The 14,999-nt window shown below is 36.4% G+C and overlaps 1 protein-coding gene and 1 pseudogene across 6 annotated transcripts in view; both read left to right on the top strand.

Annotated features, from left to right (window-relative positions):
- LOC144978417 (putative RNA-binding protein 46) overlaps window positions 1-14,999 on the top strand; it is a 51,522-nt gene that overhangs the window by 13,227 nt on the left and 23,296 nt on the right. For all 6 annotated transcript variants that reach the window (XM_078924441.1, XM_078924437.1, XM_078924439.1 and 3 more), the window contains exons 3-7: window positions 1,611-1,791; window positions 10,246-10,337; window positions 11,939-11,994; window positions 12,914-13,019; window positions 14,937-14,999. The exon at window positions 14,937-14,999 is cut by the window's right edge and continues 51 nt beyond it. In XM_078924441.1, coding sequence (XP_078780567.1) covers window positions 1,611-1,791; window positions 10,246-10,337; window positions 11,939-11,994; window positions 12,914-13,019; window positions 14,937-14,999 — 498 coding nt within the window. The remainder of the gene's footprint in view (window positions 1-1,610; window positions 1,792-10,245; window positions 10,338-11,938; window positions 11,995-12,913; window positions 13,020-14,936) is intronic.
- On the top strand, window positions 2,976-3,159 carry LOC144979092 (small nucleolar RNA U3; annotated as a pseudogene).

Raw genomic sequence — 14,999 nt, 5'->3', positions numbered from 1 at the left:
AAATAAAAAGAAAAAAAAAGAAAATCCTTTCAAAACAATTTGACCAGAAAACTCGTCGTTCAATAAACATAAGTCGATTAAAATGGCCTTCATCTTGTCAACAACCCTCAAACTTTGGTGTCACTGGTTTTGTGACATGAAAATAACAAGAAATGAAGTGAGTAGGAAAGTGCAATAGAGAATACACATTTTCGCGGCGGGCGATGGGGGCTCGAACCCGCGACCTTTCTGGTACGACAACTCCGCTTGGCCGGAGAGAGCTTGACTCTACCGTATGAGCTATCCACGATCCCAAAAAGATCGCTTTTAACCCTAGTCTTTATTTAGAGCCTTCTCTCCCTGACTTCTTGAGATCACGGGTTCAACCCACTCAGACGCCGCGAAGTTAGTTGGCCAGCAGTTAAGCTTTATAGCCAATATTCTCAACATAAACATGCAACATAGAAACGATTGAGTATGCTCCGGTATTTGGGGTGAATTTTTAATTCAGAAAAGTGAGTGGAGCAGGCACTTATGCTGATAACAACAAGAAATGAATAATACTCCATATAAATGAAAAAAAGTTTGTTTTTCAATAAAATGAAATAAAATAATTTTTTAAAAATTTCCCAGCTGGAGTTTAAGAGTTGAACCCCAACGCTTAGACGCTTAGAGCCACCTGGCGAGTCGTGTCATTTAATCATCTCTTTATATATAGAATGAAGATGACGTCACTCAGGTCTTTGTTATTGTTTTTTGTCATCTGCGTTTACGAGTAATTGTCACTAAACTGTAATATCCAGACTAAAAAAGTTCATGGGTACACAGAGTTTTGTGTGTTGGTCCGGATGGCAATGTTGTGAGCTTCTTAGCCAAGCGCATACTATCTATAGAAGAAAATTCGAACTTTGTTCCCAACGCTCGGTCGCAAGCTTGTGCAGAAATTGGGAACACATTCGGAATTCCAAAAAGCAAGAGTGTAAGAATCGTATGTTAAGCCTATTATTTGACGTGCTAATACAACCATTTTTAAAAAGTGATTTTTTAAAAATTTCAAAAATCAAACTTAAGCTTGAGTGCATTTAAAATAGATAGATTCGTCATTTCTAACTGGTCTCTTCCATAGATGCTGTTCCTGTTTGAATATGCATGAGTGATTTTATAATATGTAACCTATAATATAATATTAAATTGTGCGGCTATGTGGTCTAGTGGTATGACACTCGCCTTTGAATCGGAAGGTCCTGAATCCGAGTCCCACTCTGTGCGGCGCATAGTTGAGTCCTTGCAAAAGGCTCTTTACTAACATTCTCTCATCGTACTCGGGTGTAAAATGAGTACCCGACAGTTAACAGTGTTCTCTCTGTCCGAAAAAACAACAACATGTAATATCACCTAATAGGTGTCATCGCTCGTCCTATATGTTAAATGTTGCTGTTGGCTAGGGACCCCTTGTAAAACACTTTGAACACGTTTAGTGGATATTGCCCTGTATACACGCTCAATAAAAATGGGTTAGTGTGTGTGTTTGTGTGTGTTAGTAAGTGTTTGTGTGTTTGCATGGGCGTGAAACCTTCCTAACGTTATCAGTTCGTCTTCTCATCCACAAATCATGAATGTGTCGTTTCCAGGTTCGAATCTTGTACATCAGAAACTTGATGCTCTCCACCACAGAGGATACCATCAAGGCCAAATTCGAGGAGGCCATCAGGAGAAAGGATTGTATCGAAAGAGTCAAGAAACTCAGAGATTACGCATTTGTTCATTTTAAACTGAGGGAGGATGCTGTGAAGGCTATGGAAGTTGTTAATGGTAAGTTTGTTGTTGCTGTTGTTGTTGTTGTTGCTATTGTAATTGATATTCATCATCATCATCATCATCATCATCATCATCATCATCATCATCATCATCATCATCATCATCATCATCATCATCATCATCGTCGTCGTCATCGTCGTCAACGTCGTCATCAACATCAAGACAATGATCCTTTACTTTTATGATGACTACTACACTACTACTACTACTACTACTACTACTACTACTACTACTACTACTACTACTACTACTACTACTATGAAAAAATATAAAGCAACCTTCCACGATGGAAAAATAAATCCAGCGGAATTAGTTTCATTTACGATTAAGTTCGAATGCTTATTTTTATTTTTAAAGGAATAAATGTGTGACCCGCAGTCTCAAAGAAAGCAGTAATGTATAGAAATGAATTGGACCCCTAAGTGAATCTACAATGTATTTAGTTGGTGGACCTTCTTCTTCTTTAAGCTTATCCCGCATTTTACAGGGTTGTCATAATGAATGCCACATCTCCATGCATCTCGGTTCAGAGCATCATCTTCCTCCAGGCCCAGTTCTTTCCTATCGTCACTTACCTTATCCAACCATCTAGAAGTCCAATACTTTCCTCTCACGCACTCCCTCTTTCGTCTCTTCACATGTCCGAACCATTTCAATCTTCTCTGATCGTTATTTATAGTCGGTGGATCAAATCTCCAAAGTCTCGATTTTCACGATGTTGTTTTTTCTTTATAACTCGCCCAAGTCGATGATAACTGTTAATTCAACCACCCACCCCATAATTTGTTTTTGCCATGATCATCTGGGATTTGAGCGTAGCCATCATTAAGTAATAGCCTGACATTGAAACCCCAAAAGACTGGCATTTTGACGTCATTATTTGGTTTTTGCACCGCCTAGTGAGTTGTCGTTAGTAGTGCTCATGGAAACAAGTGGTCCCATTGGTTGAACTATTTAATACAACTCACTTTGTGGCCAAAGACTGGCATTTTGACGCCATTTTTTGGTCAGTGTCAGCGTGGCTACGGTGTCAGGCTATAGATAGTTCGAAGATGACGTCACTCAAGCCTTTGTTATTGTATTTTGCCATCCGCGTTTGTGAGTGATACTCACTAAACTGTATTACCCCGACTATAAAAGTTCATGGTTACACAGAGTTTTGTGTGTTGGTCCATTAAAAGACCATACTCTTAGGGATCATTTCTAGAGTATGCTTTGCGGAAACATCGTGCTAAGTTGACCGGAATCCATCATACTTCCGGATGGCAATGTTATGAGCTTCTTAGCCAAACGCATACTATCTATAGATAGTATGCGCTTGGCTAAGAAGCTCATAACATTGCCATCCGGAAGTATAACGGACCAACACACAAAACAATGTGTAATCATGAACTTTTATAGTCGGGGTTATACAGTTTAGTGAGAATCGCTCACAAACGCGGATGGCAAAATACAATAACAAAGGCTTGAGTGACGTCATCTTCGAACTATCTATAGGTAGTTCGAAGATGACGTCACTTATGTCTTTGTTATTGTTTTTTGCCATCCGCGTTTATGAGTAATGCTCACTGAACTGTATTAACCTGACTATAAACGTTCATGGTTACACAAAGGTTTGTGTGTTGGTCCGTTATTCTTCCGGATGGCAATGTTGTGAACTCCTTAGCCAAGCGCATAAGCTAACGATGGCTACGATTTGAGGCTTCTACATCTTTTTAAAAGTCTCTAAGAAAAAAAAAAAACAACAGAAATTAAGGAATTAAACATCACTTTGAAAATGATAGTTGAATATTTGGTGGCTTCTCTAAATACTCTTATCTCTACAAATAAAGAAACTGAGAAGACCAAAATAAACCCCAACCGACCTTTTTTTTTCAACTAAAATAAGATAACGCATTACATAGCCTCTTCAACTCTTGCATTTTCTTCCGCTGAAGAATCAATTGATGTTATGCGTTTAACTAAAATGCCCACAATATTCACCAGCCGGATACGACGTACCAACACACAAAATTCTGTGTAACCTTAAACGTTTATAGAGAGGACCACTCATTAAAATGGCTGTCTAAAAACAATCAAAAAGGGCTCCGTTATGTTAATTTCGATGTGTCTTTGTCTTTTAAAAAAAAATATTTTCTTCAAATTCTCACCTGCTTATTTATATGAATGAACACAAAAAGGATCAACCCATTCGTAATTTAAGATCATCGCGTGGCTTAACTTCTGGAAGATTCCAGCACTCGATCTGCATAAATTAATTTCATAGCAATGCCTTCACCTGCCCTGTGACTAACGTGTGCCACGCCCATGGAATAGGACAGTGGGTCTTCCGACAAATCTGTTGAACTCAGTCAACCTTTACATCGACCGACTATATCCGTAGTTTACCCAGGTTACTTTAACCCCATGCCAAGGAGGACTTTAGAAAGGAGGTTCGCCCTCGATTTTCAGCCCCCGCTAGTGGGGGCCATTGGTTGGATAACGATTTCAAGCAAAACTACCACTTTTCTGCCTTGGTACAATTTCCTTGAATGCGCAATAATTGATTCTGTCCTTATCATTTCGGTACTTTATAATAAATTGGTTAAATTGGCGACCATAAGTTTTAAATAATATTTCTTATGTCTTGAATGATGTGAAAATATACATAAAGGAGTGAGCTATCAACAATTTTACAGGCAAGTATGAACTATTTTTCTATGATGCCCTCTTACAAACTGAGTGATTGGGTTTGTTATCTTTTTTGAAATCGAAAGTACGAATCTGATTTCAATACCTTTTGATAACTAGACGTCTATGGCTAATTTATCGAACCAGGATCTTTGAAAAGTGGTAAGTACGAATAATAATTGCGTAATAATTATTTAAGACATGTTTAGAATTAGCATCTGGCTGTAGTTCCTGCAGACGATAGATGGACCCATTGTCGTGCTTGCTCTGTCGAGTCGCACAGATAATGGTGATCAGAATCAGACTCCGACGCCGACGTCCTGATTTGAATTACTGTTTCTTATGAATTATGGCCTGTGGCTTTATATTTATATATTTTTTCTATATGGTTAACTGATAAATATGGACTTTATTGTATAAGTCTAGAGGGACCCTTTGCTCGTCACGTCAACTTCACAACTTGAACTTGAACAGTCCTTTCTATTTCTACTACAACTACAGTTGCTAGTTAGTGGGTCTGATATCACCATGTCATATTCATATATGATGGAACTTGGACTCTGAATATATAGTTATGCCCATTACGTGGATCTGGTGTTGCTGATATGACTGTCAATCGTATGGGACTAGTAACTAAGACTTTTGCCTCATTGATCTGAGATGTTATTGAGTTACTGTTACAGTTACAGTTACACTCACTCACTCTATTTCTATTATCTCTGTGACTATGGAAAGGAATTATGGATTTTGTCTCATTGATCTAAGATGTAACTCTATTAATCAATTCTATGACTATGGAAGGGAACTATGGATCTGATTCTAATGCTACTCATTGACATTGACTGTAAGGAATGAACTATAGTAGTTAGTAGTCATATTTTTTTTTATGAATGGCGCATGTTTCTCCAGTTTTTTTCAGATGTCCCTCTATCAAAAGTTGTAAAACTTATTGTCAACCTCCAAATCAATTTCTCTTAACCGAATAAAGAATTTGGCCCGTATTTAATTGTGGTGCCATATCACAACAAAAAAAAAAAAAAAACATTTTTTTCTCCACTTTAAACCCGCTGTCATAAAATTAGAGATTTTACTCTGCTAAATATGTAAACAGTTTCGCACCACAAAGTAAGAGATGAATTCATCATTTTTCAAAAAAATCTTGTGACACGGTAGTTCCGGCTAGTGGTTATGAGTTCACATCATACGATTTTCCGAATAAAAGCAAAACATATTAACTGTTATAAAGTAACAACTTATGTAGTTTGCATCCAATTTTGACCTTATAATTTATTGCTTTTTATTTACATTACGTCGCAAATACCGAAGACTGATATGAATCTCTTTCTTTAACTCATTTGAACAAGTGATTAAATACTCAAAATTGTCAAATTAACATCGAATGTTTATATTTAACTTTGAAAAATTGTATCTATGCATGAACGTTTCACATAGCATTTAAAGTTTTCTTTTAAACCTATAAGCTCTTAAATAATACGATGTGATACGAATCTCTTTCGGTTCCTTTCTCGTAAAGCTGCGAAAAGAAGTCTACTTGTATCTGTCGATAAGCCATTAAAGAGGACATCTATGGAATTGGAATTTCACAATCAACCATGAGTTTCGCATGTTATTGTTGTTACGTTGTTGTTGAACACATGCACATTTTGTGGAAACACTGTATCATAAATTGATGAATCTCTACTTTTGACTGGTCGACATTAAATTTATGTAATCCTCTTTGGCATAAATACCAAGCTATTTCTCAAAAAAATTGAACTCAAAATAATGGTGGAAGGGCGTAATGTTCACTTTTATTTGTATTCATCAATAACGTATATTTATTGTTATAAAATGTAAACTTGTCTGTCGTTCCTTCATATTCGGATTCTGTACGAACATCATATAAGTTTCAATTAACTGAACATTCCATTTTAACAAATTCTTTCAAAATGGATAAGCGGAAAATCATAATTTCGACACTATAAATCATTTTTAGTTCCAATCCTTACCAGTTATCGATTTTAATATAGCTGTAATAAGCGAAACCTATTGTTTTAAAAATTCGTGAAAAAAAAATTATTAAGAAAAAATGATCCAGAGGTTCATACACATTTTGCAGCTGTACATCGTGAACAGCTAGCTGAGAAAAAGAAGAAAAAGACGCGCCCCTTATTAAAAATCCGACTATTGTATTCTAAATATATAGTTCTGTCTCATTGATCTGATATGTTACTTTATTAATTAACTCTATGAATATGGAATGGAATGGAATTTGATGCTACTCCATTGACTTTATTGAATGAACCAGTACTCTGAATGTTTTTCCTCACATGAACGTTTGCCTCTTGCGGTCTGATGTTCATGGACGTGATTAGTTAGCAAATTCAAGATGGGGAAAATTGTGGTGTTGCGAATTGCAATGGTAACTACAATGAAGCCAACAAATGTTGCGTGTTCAGATGGCCTAAAGAGGAACCAGAACGGTAAACATGGTTAAACAAACTCCCTCCTCGTGATGATATTAAACCACATCCAACAAAATTTGTTATTTGTGAAAGACATTGGTCTGCAGGTGTTCCAATGAAAATTCTACCTGGCAGACCGATCGTCTCTTATAGGGATGAAATAGTGTTCAAAAAATTAAAAAAATTAATAAATTCGAGAGAGAGATCATAATTACAACTACTATGTAGTGCATCCCTTAGTAGATATTTTGGTATTCATATTTTTCTTGGGATCAGCCTCCACAGATTACCTCCCTTTGTTGATATTGTACATCTCCTTTCCCCTTCATCGAATTGTTCATCCTATCCTCATTATCACTTTAAATGTACATTCATTAATCAAGCTTCCAAAGAAGTCATCCTGAATCAATCACTATAAGGTCAGTTTTTAGAATATCTAACTACTCATCCTTTCCGTTTCTTGGCTACTCTTATTCACTGCTGATAATAATAATCATTAAATATTTTTTGGACCCAGAATTCACAATCACTCTCTAAAATGGTAGATCTTGCCATATAATGCCCCTGCTGTTATTTTGGTTTGAATTTTCTATATTTTTGGTTGGCCCCCACTAGCGTTGCCTGAAGATTCCATATGAATGTCCTTTCAGTATAGTTGTCCTTGCCCCATGCCTATTTATTCCATTTTTCTGAGACAAATTATAGGCGTAGCATCAAAGTTAATGTTTTTAGTTTTTGTATGTTAATTATAGTTGAATAAAACTATCTATGTACATGCTCTTTTTTTAATGCATTTTTTTCCCAATTTTGATAAGTAGCAAAAGTTATTAGTTTGGATTTATATGCACTATTGCCTTTGTTGTTGTTGTTGTTGTTGTTGTTGTTGTTGTTGTTGTTGTTGTTGTTGTTGTTATATTATTATTATTATTATTATTATTATTATTATTATTATTATTATTATTATTATTATTATTATTATTATTATTATTATTATTATATTATTATTATTATTATTATTATTTCAAACCACTACTACTACTACTACTACTACTACTACCATCATCATCATCATCATCATCATCATCATCATCATCGTCGTCATCATCATCATCATCATCATCAATATTATTATCATCACCATCATAATCAATCCAGTATTCGACATCTGATTTCATTCATTCCCACATAATATTAGAATGAGGCGATGAATCAATATATCGTTCCTTGTTATTTCCATCACTTACGGTATTTTCTTCTCTTCATTTTTTTTCGTCTTTCGAGTACTTCGCGTGTCCCCTTAGCCGTCTAAGGGCCAAAACTTTAGGGGTCATTTTGTGGCGAGTACCTTTATTGGCGTACTTTACTCTGATAAATAATGTTAACAATTTGACATGAATACTTGTCCTGTAAATATCGGTAAGGAAGTCTCAGGTTTGAGAAGTTTTGGCAAAATGACCCCGGAGTGGGGGCTTCTTACCTCCAATGGTGGACGGAGAAGTCACTGTTGTCTTCTATCCCCCTTATCTATTTTTCCTTTCCACGTTGCTCTTACCTTGTTCTGGAGTGGTATTACTGGACTTTTCCTGGCCCCAACTGGGGGTTTTAGCTGAGAGACAAGCAGTTGAATGTATATGATTTCCTTTTTTTTAATTTGAAGATGTTATTTTAGTCCCCCTTGTTAATCAGTTTTCTGTTTTGTACTATTTTCATTTTTACTTTTTAATATACATTACAAACATTTGAGTATATCCTCCATTCCTTTTCTTTTGCCTGGATGACACTTTTATGCCGTTTAAAAATAAGCACATTGATAGATTGTTCATGGAATCTTCTGTTCCCTATTTGAACCATCATCTTTGTTTCATTTGTACCCTATCGCTTCTCATCTTCCTCGTTACTGGCGCTGAAAGGATTTTTAATCATCGTAAGCACCATGACCCCCCCCCCCCCCCCCCCCCCCCCCCACCCCTTTTTTTTTTAAAAAAAAAAGAAAAAATTCAAAAGAAAAAAAATCAACAACAAAAATAAAAATAAACAGCAAATAAACAAAAGAAAGAAAGAAAGCTAAACGAAATGGAGTCATTATATTCGATCAATATTTGAATGACGAGTTTTCTTGCCAAAATTTTAATTTTTTTTTTTACATAGCACAGCAGTTTACCGTCTGTATTTGCTTTACATTCTGATCTAATCAGCCCACCTTGTTACCTTCAGTTTAAAGTTTCTGTTTCATTTGTCTGGGTGGCAAACTGGATCAGGATTGTTAGTTTAAACCTCTGCTTACCAAGAACAGGAAAATCGTCACATTTGTTACGGTACAACCAGCATTGTTTGCTTTATTTTTTATTGAGATCTTTACTCATCAAAGTTTGAAGATGAATCTTTTGTTTTAACGATCAGAACTCCTCATTGTATTGTATCTGTGTTTTTTCTGAACAAAATTGTCCATGGTGTGTCCCTGTTGCTCTAGAGATTATAATAATATTAATGTACTTTTTGTAGTGCAGGGATGACTTTTCTGAAATGTTTCTGGTAATGAAAGTGTTAATCATTGTATTAATTAGTTAATTAATTAATTAATTTATTAAATCATTAATTTTAAGCAGTGACTTTCAAAACGTGCTAAGTTACATCTATTTATAAAATGAGATAATCATTTCTTTCCATTCATTGGACATTTTGAAGTCAACTAGAAAAAGCTGGTCTTTTAACATTCTCGGTGTATTGTTCTATATATAATGCAAAGCAGACATGAAATGAAGTGAGTAGGTAAGTCCCAGAAGACAATAGAGACTCAAAACTTCGCGATGATGGGGGCCCGAACCCATGACCTTACTCTTACGAGTGGTAACGAGCACCGTGTCTATCTTGAACCGCTCTCCCGACTTCGTGAGGTCACGGGTTCAACTCACAAACACCGCGAAATTTGTTAGCCAGCATTTAAGCTTAGTATTATCAGCACAAACATATTATAACAGAGAGACGATTGAGACATTGAGTAAGTTTCGATATTGGGGGTGAATATTAATTCAGAAAAGGGATTGGAGCAGGTGCTTATGAGGATAATAACTCATTTCTTGTTATTATCAACATAGGTGCCTGCTCCACTCATTTTGTTTGGGGTTTTTTTTTTTCTGAAAGAAGACATGTACTGCCTTCTTTACCACACGAAATAAATACCCCCCCCCCCCCCTAAAAAAAAGTAGCTGTTTTCCTTGAAATTATGAAAATGAGACCTAGCGAGTTTTGGAAGTGGCCTTCCAATTTATTTATTAATTTATTTACTTACTTATTCTAAACCATTGGAATCCAGGTACATATGTAGATGGTGCCCTAGTGGAAGTTGTGCTGGCCAAGCCCGTCGACAAAAACGAACAGAATGCTAAATCCAAAGCTTTATCACAGGTGAGTTTCGTTTTTTTGTTTTTCTACGATGATGGAAGGGGGGGGGGGGGGGGGGGGGGGGGGGGGGGGGTGAAGGTTTAAAATTGTCATTTTGTGACTTTGAACTTGAAAATAAAAATAATAACTAGATAAATACAAAACAACAATCTAGAAATGAATTATATAAAAAAACTCCACCAACAACTATAATATTATGCAATACGATATGCCATTTATTGGGCCTTCTTCCTTCACTCACTTGTTTAGTCTTAGGCTCTATTTTCTCTCCTTTTTTGTCAAAAAAAAACAAAAACGACTGTAATTAAACTAAACGCCTTCGAGGTTCCATACAAGCATGATACAGTGATAAATGTAACCATTTTTCACAATCGTTATTATCGGTTTCCCCCCTCTACCATAATAACAGAAATCTTGATACATTCCTCCCAAAAAAAAAAAATTTTAAAAACACGAGAATCGGACCTAATAGATATTTTACTGCAACCGAAAGGAATGGTTGGTTGTTTTTTTTTTTTTTTCGAAAACATCCCAATATCGATATTTTGGTCATAAATCATGAACCTCTCTCTCTCTCTCTCTCTCTCTCTCTCTCTCTCTCTCTCTCTCTCTCTCTCTCTCTCTCTCTCTCTCTCTCTCTCTCTCTCTCTCTCTCAGTAGAAAAAACAGTACCTGATACTGATACAGTTTCAAACAAGTTATTGAGAAAATTAACCTTAATTATTCTTCCCAACCCCAAAACACAACGGGGCATCACTCTAAAGTTGTTCTTCAAATAGAAAATAAAACAACTCTCAGTTGTCAATCATTGTATAATATCATTGCTTCATCTGAGATCAATCTCAGTCCCTTTGCGTGCACAAGCGAGTGCTCTAGCACCGGAGCTATTGGGACCCTCCTGGCGGTGAGAATTAGAAACTGGTAAACCTACCACACAATGTCGGTTAGGACATTGCCACGATAACAGATTTATCACTAACCTCTTATACTAGTCTTTTGAACATTAAAAAAAAAAAACATGTGTTGGACCCACGATCTCAAGTTGTCGGGAAGAGGAGAGCTCTAATAACGACTAGGGTTAGAGACGATCTTTTTTGGGGGATCGTGGATAACTCATACGGTAGAGTTACGCTCTTCTCGGCCAGGCGGAGTTGTCGTACCAGTAAGGTCGCGGGTTCAATCCCCATCACCGCGAAATTTGTAATCTCTACTGTCTTCTGGCACTTTCCTACTCACTTCATCTCTTGTCTTTTAAACATGTGATTTATTGTTATGGAAGGAAAATTATGGTTTTATAAAAATATAATCAATTATGATAATGAAGGAAACATCGAGTCGTAGTGATAAACATTGAAAACCTGTTAGAGATAGTATGCGCTTGGCTGAGAAGCTCACAATATTGCCATCCGGAAGTATAACGTACCAACACACAGATCTATGTGTAACCTTGAACGTTTATAGTCTGGTTAATACAGTTTTGTGAGAATTACTCATAAACGCGGGTGGCAAAAAACAATAACAATGACCCGAGTGACGCCAACTTCGATCTATCTGAAGATGAATGAGCAGAATTTGTTGAGGTTTTTTTCTTTTTTCTATCACAGATTCCTGGCTTTGAAGTGGATAACACCATGTCAGCAGTGTCGAGCCTTTACGGAAGGTAAGAATTTTTCCTGTTTAAATAATGAAGACGGCAATGCTCGTTAATAGTAATAGTAATAGTAATAAACCTGTATTGTCCACAAAATGGAAAATCTTTAGTGGTTTACATTCTCGAACAAATATAATAAACATTAATAGAAATGTGTGGATCTTATGATAATATGATCTCATAACAAAGTTACTTCACAATGCGTACAGACATCTTTACAATTTAATACAAGGAACATAATGTTTTAATGCATTGAAATTAAGACTGATTTCAAATGTATTCACAGTTACTAAGTTACTCACTCGAACTACTCACTCCTCTTCGAAAACAATTTTAAACGGGCCCAATGTCGTTCACACATCAATGCTCTCTCTCTCTCTCTCTCTCTCTCTCTCTCTCTCTCTCTCTCTCTCTCTCTCTCTCTCTCTCTCTCTCTCTCTCTCTCTCTCAGTTGTGTATTTGGATAAGGCACTTTACACACTTTACCCAACTCGACTCAGGTGTGAATGAGTACCTGGTCTTGGGCATTGGTGGATATTGGTACCGAACGGACGTCTCCCAGTCAACTAAATTGGTACTGTATAGAATGAGAATACAGTTCCGTATGGCCTGCTGGGGGAATAAATTAAACATTGTGAAGCGCATTGGGCATGGTTAATCCGTGGAAATTCTTTATATAAATGTTCATATTTATTTATTTAAACATCTTGTAAATATCGCACACCTCCTTTATCCAAGTCAACCCCCCCCCCCCCACCCCCATACATGCACACACACACACACACACACACACACACACACACACACACACACACACACACACACAAACACTTCTAGAAATAAACTCTTAAGATACTATTCAGAAAAGATTTAAAAAACTTTTTAAATATTATTTTTCAAAATTTCTCTTCTTTTTCTTTTTCACAAGAACGTTGACTCAAATCAGTTTTCAAGGAAGAGGTCGTGGAACGCGATCGGCCGGAGGAACCAAATCCTATTCCTCTACAATCAACATTAGGAGGCATCCTGTAGAGGTAATTTTATTCGTATTGATCGCGTACGTTACTGCCGTTTTCCGTATACTCACATTTCTAAAAAATGTAATTGGCCCCAAAACTCATCCTTCAAATTAATGTCGATCGTTTAAAATGACCATCATCTTGTCAAAAAGTCATTTTAAAAATAGATCAGTATCTGAAGATCTAGTTTTCTGGCCAAGAAAAAAAAACAAACAAACAAACAAAAAAACAAAAATTAAACAAACGTATTATTATAATTATAATAATATATCTTTATTGTCCATAAATATGGCAATTGGTCATTTAGTTACACTTGTTATAACGTTAAATGATAACTGACATTGAACAGATATTTCACTCCTACTTATTTTCTCTCTCTCTCTCTCTCTCTCTCTCTCTCTCTCTCTCTCTCTCTCTCTCTCTCTCTCTCTCTCTCTCTCTCTCTCTCTCTCTCTCTCTCTCTCTCTCTCTCTCTCTCTCTCTCTCTCTCTCTCTCTTTCTCTCTATCTTATTTTAGAGTATGCCAGATTAGTGGCCTGATTTCTCCTTGTTAAGCGTTGTCAGATTGTTTTATTGATGCTGTGCGCATGGGTAATTTACTCACAACATACCACCTGCCGAATATAAAAACACACACACAAAAAACAACTGTCTGTAACCTTCATCGTTTATAGTCTGATTAATACAATTTAGTGAGAACTACTCTTAAAAATAGTTGGCTAAAATAATAAGAAAGAGCTGAGTGACGTCAAGTTCGTTCTATCTATATATAGTTCTTCAGAGCCATTAAGCCCATGGGGCCGGAGTTTTTCTTGGCTTCCATAGCGTGAAACAGACAATAGCAATTGCTCGCTACCCATTGGATAGGACACTAGTCTATCGCAAAGTACTTTCCGCCAGATCTAATATATCCAGCTACCCAATCACTGCTCGGTGGACGGTGGGGAGGGGGGGGGGGTCAGAAAAAATCTCGACTGCACCTGGGATCGATCTGTAATCCTTTGATTGTGAAGCGAGTGCTCTACCAACTGAGCTATCGGGCCCCAATCTATATGTACCTTTGTGTACCTTTTGTAACAAAAATCCAACCACCATTAATAAGGAGGTGACTTTAAAAACATGCTAAGTCACATCCAAAACATAAAAAAAGAAATGAGTGAATAACCTCAAGCAGCCTGTTATATTGGACACACTAATAATAATAATAATAATAATAATAATAATAATAATAATAATAATAATAATAATAATAATAATAATAATAATAATAATAATAATAATAATAATAATAATAATATATAGCGACTTATCCCGTTTCTCAATAAGCTCTACGCGCTTAACAGTAACATGACCACTTTCACTCAAACATGTAACCACTCATACATGCAGTATGAAACAAAGCAATATCATTCTACAGTGTTACATATTGAAAATAAAAATAAAACTTCTGCATCATTACTGTCTCTGATATGTCTTGGAAGCGAGTTCCAGATTCGGGTTTCCGAATATTCAAACGCATGCTCGCCAATTTTGCGAGTCATTTTTGGCTTCACAAGACTGTGAATTTCTGGCTGGGACGTAGAATTTAAGCATGTATCCAGGACAATCGGAGTGCAGTGATTGAGTTCGATCAGTGATTGAGTTCGATCACCCGCCGCTGCGCTGTGTGGCCTTGAGCAAGTCACCTAGCCCTAGCTCACTTTGCGGCGCTGCACTGCGGGTGACGCCTGGGTTATTCCAGTCTTCCCTTGGAATAGACCCTAAAGACAAATTTCCCCTTGGGGATGAATAAAGGGAATTTTATTTTTATTTCTTTATTTAAAATACATCACTACCACAATTAAATCACTATCATTGTCTCTACTACTATAACCACCACCATATGTATGAATATTTGTATATAAATGTATGTTGCCATCCCTGTTCCAATAGTTACTGGAAGACGTTAGCAAGAAGAGCAATTGGGGAAGTCCGAGTTATCAGCTTCATTCAGCC

This window comes from Berghia stephanieae, chromosome 8, assembly GCF_034508935.2.
Source record: "Berghia stephanieae isolate SIO BIC M18660-M18661 chromosome 8, UCSD_Bste_1.3, whole genome shotgun sequence".
NCBI classification, from domain to species: Eukaryota; Metazoa; Mollusca; class Gastropoda; order Nudibranchia; family Aeolidiidae; genus Berghia; species Berghia stephanieae.
This window is presented reverse-complemented; position numbering and strand designations above follow the sequence as displayed.